Source organism: Triticum dicoccoides, chromosome 3B (genome assembly GCF_002162155.2).
Source record: "Triticum dicoccoides isolate Atlit2015 ecotype Zavitan chromosome 3B, WEW_v2.0, whole genome shotgun sequence".
Taxonomy (NCBI): domain Eukaryota; kingdom Viridiplantae; phylum Streptophyta; class Magnoliopsida; order Poales; family Poaceae; genus Triticum; species Triticum dicoccoides.
In genome coordinates, this window is record NC_041385.1 from 777218826 (window position 1) to 777226776 (window position 7951).

Below are 7951 nucleotides of genomic sequence, written 5' to 3' on the forward strand. Positions count from 1 at the left end.
GAAGAGTGGCTCACCCATAGTGGAGTATGGGGGAGCAATCAACTAGTCTTCTTCGAGCCAATGCAATCAAGAAAGGTGGTCCAACTTGAGGGAGTCAAGATCGTCATCATCTAGCTCAAGTGGACCATGTGCAAGGCAAAGGTTTGCCCTTGATAGGTTTTCTATTTTACCGGTCTCATGGTAGTTGTGGGAGACCGGGTTATAGGATCTATTGCCGTACTATCAAGGGGGGCTCTCGACGAGTTGCTTGATCGTATCGTTCATAGAGAGCTCAAACCATTGCATCCTTGCATCATCTTTTTGGTTCTTGTTTGGTTCTTCTCCTTGTGAGATTTGGAGCTTATGGTCATTTTTATGACAAGTTCGAGTTCATCGAAAACGTAGTTCTCATGCATCTTCTATGATGTTTTCGATGTTGGAGGGTATGCCGGTTCTTCTCGGTTGGAGGTTTCACTCCTTTGTTTGCTAAGCATACCTCCCCTGCCTCTTCTCGGTTGGAGGTTTCACTCCTTTGATGCTACTCGTCTTGCTCTATCCAACAAGCTTCAGTTTGCTCAATTCAGAGCTCATTTGTAGAAGTTATGGCAGTTCTGGTTTCCTTGGAGTATTCTTTGTTTTAGCGGTAGTGGCTTAAGGCTGGCGCCAGCGGTAGTACCGCCGAAGCTCCCCAGCGGTAGTACCGCTCCAAGCGGTAGTACCGCTCTCCAAACGGTAGTACCGCTTGGGGTTTTTGGCCGTAGTACCGCTGTGCGTCTGGGCTACTTCCGCCTCGATTCTCGAACAAAGTTTTTCGTGTCGGGTTTTGCGGCACTAAGGGCGGCAGTAGGAGCGGTAGTACCGCTCTTCCCTAGCGGTAGTACCACCCTGGGGTCAGGGCCCTGGCAGCGCGGCAGTACCGCTGGGTTGAGCGGTAGTACCGCCCTTCCCTAGCGGTAGTACCGCTCTGTGAGGGGCTGGTGAGTGGGATAACGGTTGGATTTTCCCCCACCTATAAAAGGGGGTCTTCTTCCCCAATGAACTTTATCCTTTTGAGCTCGTGTTCTTCCCCCATTGTTGACCTTCTCCGAGCTTGCTATCTCTCAATCCCTCCATGGATTCTTGCTAGTTTTGGGGGGAAAAGAGATAGGAGATCTAGATCCACATTTCCACCAATCACTTTCTCCTCTATGTGAGGGGAACCCCTTGGATCTAGTTCTTGGAGTTCTTGGTGTTCTCCTTCTTGTTCTTCCTCTCATTTTCCTCCCTAGCATTAGTTGCTTTGGTGGGATTTGAGAGAGAAGGAGTTGGGCACTCTGTGTGCCCTTGCCATTGCATTTGTGCATCAGTTTGAGTTCTCCATGGTGATACGTGGAAGTTACAAGTTGAGAAGCTTATTACTCTTGGGTGCTTGGTGCCCTTGAGCTTGTTCCTCTTGGGTGCTTGGGCGCCCTAGTCGATTGGTGGTGTTCGGAGCTCAATCATTGTGGTGTAAAGCTCCGGGCAAGCGTCGGGGTCTCCAATTAGGTTGTGGAGATCGCCCCGAGCAATTTGACGGGTTCCGGTGACCGCCCCCAAGGGTTGCCAAAGTGTACGGGTTCGGTGACCGCCCCCAAGGATTGCCATTTGTACGGGTTCGGTGACCGCCCTCAAGGGTCCCTTAGTGGAATCACGGCATCTTGCATTGTGCGAGGGCGTGAGGAGATTACGGTGGCCCTAGTGGCTTCTTGGGGAGCATTGTGCCTCCACACCGCTCCAAACGGAGATTAGCATCCGCAAGGGTGTGAACTTCGGGATACATCGTTGTCTCCGCGTGCCTCGGTTATCTCTTACCCGAGCCCCTTTACTTATGCACTTTACTTTGTGATAGCCATATTGTTCTTTGTCATATATCTTGCTATCACATAGTTGCTTATCTTGCTTAGCATAAGTTGTTGGTGCACATAGGTGAGCCTAGTTGTTGTAGGTTTTGTGCTTGACAAATTAACCATTAGGTTTATTCCGCATTTGTTCAAGCCTAAACCATAATTATTTTAAAGCGCCTATTCACCCCCCCCCCCTCTAGGCGACATCCTCGATCTTTCACTGGTATTCTCCTCTTCAAGTTTGCTGATTGAAGCCAACTTTTCTTCTGTGAGTTTGGTCTTCTCCGAAGCTGCTTTCTGCGCCTCAGCAAGATCAAGATCCTTCTTCTTCAGAGAATCCCTCAGTTTGTCTGCAAAATCACAGTGAGATCAGGCTCGGGAGTGGACAAGGAACAAAGGCAGTCGTCAAGGTTCTCACCAAACATACCTTTTGCCTCCTCCTTCGCCTTCGTGAAGTTCTCCTGGACAAGCTTCAAATCAAGTTCAAGATGGATATGCTTGTTCTCTAACTCAGTATAACGAGCTGCAAGCTCACAAGATTTCTGCGAAGAACCAATCGACAGACGTCAAAGATAGGTCACTTCCGAGTGACTAAGGAGAAAATCGTAGTATTTCTAAGACTACAGCCGAATCTAAACATTCAACTGTAGTCTCGGGGACTACACCCAGTGGGTGCACTCAACGTGCCCCCACTGGTTCTATCAGCTAGAGTCGATCAGTCGACCAAAAAAGGCAGAAAGGCTAACCACCAATAGTTAGTCACAATTTCAAAAAAAGGTGTTCTTAAGACCGTAGTCGACTGCCAGCAGTCGACCACGGTCTCGGGGACTACACCCAGTGGGTGCACTCAGCGTGCCCCACCAGTTCCATGATTCCAGTCGACCGGGTCGAGTAAAGAAAGTAATGAGAAAAAGTTCAAGGCATTAAGACTATGGTCGACTGCCAGCAGTCCACCATAGCCTTGGGGACTACACCCAGTGGGTGCACTCAGCGTGCCCCCACCAATCCAGATATTCAACCGACACACCCAGTGGGTGTACGACAGATACTAAGATTTTCAGAAAGAAAAGTTTTCAGATATCATATCCTAACAGAACAGTCGGTGATCGACTAACCTGAACATTGCTCTGAAGGGCTGAACTGGCATCGTAAGCGGCTTGACTAGCGTCTCGGATCGCCTTCACTTGCTCCATCATGACCCCCGCCTGGCGTATGGCTTCTTTAGCAGCGCTTGCTTGGTCCTCCGGGACGTGGTGGGTGGAGAAAAGAGAAGGCGGATCAGCACTCGACGACGAAGGGAGAGCACTCGTCAGCGGCACCGCAAAGGATACGGTAGCCCGAGTGACATTGTCTCCCTCCGGAACCGACGTCTTAGGTGCTGATACAACCTGAGCTGTCTTACCAGCAGACGCCCTCCTATTCCTCTTCTGCCTCAGTGGTTCCTCGTCATCATCATCAGGAAGATCAATGACGATATTAGGTGGAGCTGCAGAAAAGATTCAAAGTTAAAAATGAAGATCATGTCGACTGAAAACGAAACTTCAAAGGTCATACCAGGGTTGGAAGTGACAGCATCCTCCATTTCTTGATCTTCAAGTCTGGTCGAGGTATCAGAAGTAGCAGCACTGCAGTTTCAGAAATCAATCGGTCAACTAACGAATCGACCAAGAATAAATCCATGAGAAACAAGAAGACACAAGTTACGTCATTACCCAGAAATAGTGGGAATCACCATCTTCATCTTCGGCAAGACCTTCGTCGGCTTTGACGGTGCCGCTCGAGATTGCTTCGGCGCTTTCTCAGTCAGCGCCGGAGAGGTCGTCCGAGGATGCTTGGTCGACTGCACAATAGGTGCGCCCTCCTTGCCGCGCTCGACTGCAGGGTCATGGGCAAGCTTGGATCTTCTTTCAAAACGGGGAGGCGCGACTTCCTCCTCCTCCCTCATCGGAGCCAGCATCTTCCTCACCCTCATCGCCATCCGATTCCCACTCCTCTTGACTTTCACCTCCACTTCCTTCCTCCTCCTCGGTCTGTGCTTGCGCCCCGTTGGGCATCGAATACAACTCAGTGGTAGCCTGAAAGACAACAAACAAGACAAAAGTCAATCGACTGATCAGCAGCAAAACAGAATGGACGAAACATGACTACAGTCGGAGAGAAGTGGTCATACCTTGTCTGGTTCATAAGACTAGTCGAGTGGCGGGATCCTCCTGGCCCCATGAGGGTTATCTTTGTTCCCTGTGATGGCAGTCATCCACCTCTCCAGTGTGGCGTCATCGACCTCCTCTGGGTGGACCCGAGTGGTGTCTTCGGTACCAGAGTACAACCACATCGGGTGACCTCTGTATTGGAGTGGTTGAATGCGCCGTCGAAGGAAAACCTCTAGAAGATCCATGCCAGTGACCGCGTCGCGAATGAGCTGGACTACACGCTCTCAACATTTTAACCTGAGCCTTCTCCTCCAGAAGCGCCTTCAGAGAGGACGGCTTGTTCACTCGACTCATGGAGAAAGGAGGGAGCCCAGTCGACTGCCTGGCGTCGACTGGTCTTGGCAGTAGAACCAGGTCGACTGCCACCCTCTAACTGACTCGGGAAGGGTCATAGCTGGAAAAGCACTCTTACTCCTCATCTGGACCCCAAGACCCCCACACATCTGGATTACTTGGGTTCTCTCGTCATTCGGATTAGCCTTTTCACCGTCTGAGAGCGACAAGTGAATATGTGTTTGAAAAGGCCCCAGTGCGGCCGACAACCCAGGAAGTTTTCGCACAAAGACACGAAAGCGGTGAGATAGGCAATGGAATTGGGTGTGAAGTGATGGAGTTGTGCCCCAAAGAAGTTCAGAAACCCCCGAAAGAAAAGATTCGGCGGCAGAGAAAACCCACGATCGACATGGGTGGCTAAGAGGACACACTCACCCTCCTGAGGCTGCGGCTGCCACTCCGTCCCCGGAAGCCTTGCTGACCCGTGGGAGATCAGCCCTTCATTGGCCAGGTCGTCGAGGTCCTTCTGGGTGATGGTCGAGCGGATCCAATCTCCCTGGATCCAGCCTTGCGGCAGGCTGTACCGCGACGAAGAGCCGCCCCGACTGGTCGCTCTCCCCTTCGCCTTCGCTGTCGCCTTCTTCGCCCGCTCCAAAGCCGCCGTCTTCTCCTTCACCATTGTCGCCGGCGAAGCAGGCACAGAGCAGCAGCGCGGAGCAAGTGGCGAGCGAAGCAAATGAATCTAGGGACGGAGGAGGGGAAAATGAGGGCGCACTGTTTAAAAACCCTCGCCCGGTGCCTTATATGGAGTCGCTCCCGAGTGGCTGACTGGTAGGCCCAGGCAATCCTGTCAAATCCCGAAACAGCCGCGCGAGCGACACGTGGTGAAAAAGGCGGCACGGAAATCGAGGCGTCTCTGCCTTATCCCATCCGAGTACCGCGGCCTTCTCCGCTTCGCGCGCTTCCTGAAATTCGGATCCCACTAAATCCGCTAACAGCAGAGCAACTTGTCAGACGGAAGATCTCCTGCGATCCGTCGCTCGGAAATCTCCAAGTTCATAAAGTACACTCGACAGATATAAAGAATGGATCAAGGCGACTGAAAGAGAAGTTGACACCATCACTAAAAAGTCATTGATCCAGAGTAAGACACATTCACATCACCAGAAAATAGGTCGGAAAGATTATCAACTCCTTCCTCACTCAAACCTCGATCCATTCGGGGGCTAATGATGAAGTCATGTACCTAGGGTAGGGTCATGGACCTGTCCAAGGTACCCTCCCCAAGGACATCTTTAGAAGAAACCGTCTTCCAGTCGAGGGATTCCACTCGACGGACTTGAAGACATTCGACCATGAAGACTCACTCGACCACCAGGAGATCTAGGGTCACTCTGTATCCAAACGGTCTGTAATTAAGTAGTCTTTATGGTCATGATGACACTTTATGTAAGGCGTTATCAGTAACGCCAGGCCTTAATGTACTTTAAACCCTCCGCTACGTGGGCTGGCTGGGGTCTTGGCATCCTCTATATAAGCCACCCCCTCCACTGGCAGAGGGGTTGGCACCTCTGTAATTCATACGCATATAATCTAGTCGACCGCCTTCGGGCTCCGAGACGTAGGGTTGTTACTTTCTCCGAGAAGGGCCTGAACTCGTAAATCTCTTGCGTATACAACTACTCCATAGCTAGGATCTTGCCTCTCCATACCTACCCCCTATTCTACTGTCAGACTTAGTACCACGACAGCAGTGGCGGGGAAACTTTTAGTGTTGTCTGAATTAATGAATCATCCTACCGCACACGCGCATACAAACTCCTGCATGCACTTTTTCCGATGGACGTTCAACCTGCTTTTGGCATACCGAACGCCAAACCCCGTCTCCCAGGAATATAGGTTGTAAAACTCATACGCTTCTTCAACCGTGTCAAAGCTAGTTCCGATCACCGGGTTAACAACCGTGTCAACCTTTTTGTCTGCATAAGCTCTCATTGAAGCCTCGAGGGCACGGACTCTGCTTGGGTTGGCATCCCTCTCTTCTGGCGCGTTGCCAATCCTGACACTGCACCCCCGCGGAAAAACGTTGTTAAATATACTATCTACTTGTACAGACTGATTCTAACAGTGCTTTTTCTGATAAAAGAATGTTTATCAGTTGTTACAGAATCAGTAGAATATCATCTAGCTTAACGAAAACCGAATGCAAGAATTATGTTCCCGGTCCAGCAAGAATGCTTTCAAAGAGTTGAGAATAAAAGGATTTTTTGTTTCTACACGGGGGTGAACTCTGTATATGTGTGTTCTCTTGTTACAGGCAATTACATGGAGTTCCAGTTTCTGCTCCTACAGCAAAAAACGATGTCGTGGAGGTACAATTTATGGTCCAGGAGCAAAGTAATAACATATGAATGTGTGTTTCTTACCGTCGAGTCCAACACGAGGCCTTTGATTTGTTGATGACGACCCCCTCTGCATCTCCCTCATCTCCCATTGACGCATAGGAAGTTTCCTCAGCCGCCATATCGTTCGAGTCGCCAACCACTTCGCTCCCACCGTTGTTGTATGAGCCGAAATTCGCGCCCACCACTCGGAACTGCTCTTTGGCGCTGCTGTCATCCATCGGCTCAGAAGAAATCACACCAGAGGAGCACCCGTGACCTTCATGGATGGAAGCAACCACAGACTCCACAACATCGATTCCTCCACCCAATAAATCTCCCGCATGAGCTTTAGGAACCAATCTGTAGCAGATATGAAATTCTAATCTATTCAGATCCAAACATCATCACGTAGAAGAATTACTGTCGAAATATCAGGGACTAATTGAAGAATTTGAACGCCAAATCAAAGAAATTCAACGAGGGAAAGTGGAGCGAGATTGGAACTCACCCTGATTCTGCTTCCTCAAAGAAGAACTCGAGGCCATCCATGGCGAAATGCCGCTCCGCACAGCCACGGTCTGGAAGGGGATGAATGACTGACGAGGGTAGGAAGAAGCACCGCTTCGGGCGTTAAGTCACCTGCATCGCCAGTTGGGCCCAAGATTAATATCGCACCTGCCACCCCTCACCTACATGGGCTATTTTCAAACCAGACCAGCAAGCACAGGACATGCCTATGTATCCAGGGCGCACCAGAGGCCCACGTACAACTCTGGCACAGCAGCCCACGGCACCGGTGTATTTCAACCTAGCAGCTATCATATACATCTGACAAAAAGAGCGGCGCACGCATCGCAGCGATCTACTGCGCGGCGCCAGATTCCGGCCTGCAGGGTGCTCGGCCACCAAAACGCCACTCTCTTGCTAATATTCCTATTACTACCTCATACGAGTACCAAGAGAAGCATCGCTGTAGATTTTATCAGCGCCCCCAGTACTGTTCTAAAAACAGAGACTGCAAAACTGCTTACGTAATGGTCAAATGCTTACTTGTTCCCCTTGAATAAAGTCACCCAGACTTTGATGTCTATTTTGCAGCTATGTTTTGTTTCTATCCTTGCATTACAGCATCTATATCTATACCTACCTACTAATAAAGCAAGGCGCGTTCTTTCGATTTTTTTTCATCCGTACATCATAGAATATTTTTTTCTATCAAGGTGTTATTAAATTTTTATTCATC

The 7951-nt window shown here is 50.0% G+C and overlaps 1 protein-coding gene across 1 annotated transcript; it reads right to left on the reverse strand.

The window, feature by feature from the left end:
• Positions 1-6548: 6548 nt before the first annotated feature.
• LOC119282188 lies at positions 6549-7289 on the reverse strand. The gene is made up of 2 exons (XM_037562504.1): positions 7217-7289; positions 6549-7068 (listed from the first exon to the last, which is right to left on the reverse strand). Exons 1-2 carry the CDS (start codon positions 7255-7257, stop codon positions 6747-6749), a joined length of 363 nt encoding a protein of 120 aa, XP_037418401.1. The 5' UTR covers positions 7258-7289; the 3' UTR covers positions 6549-6746.
• Positions 7290-7951: the final 662 nt, after the last annotated feature.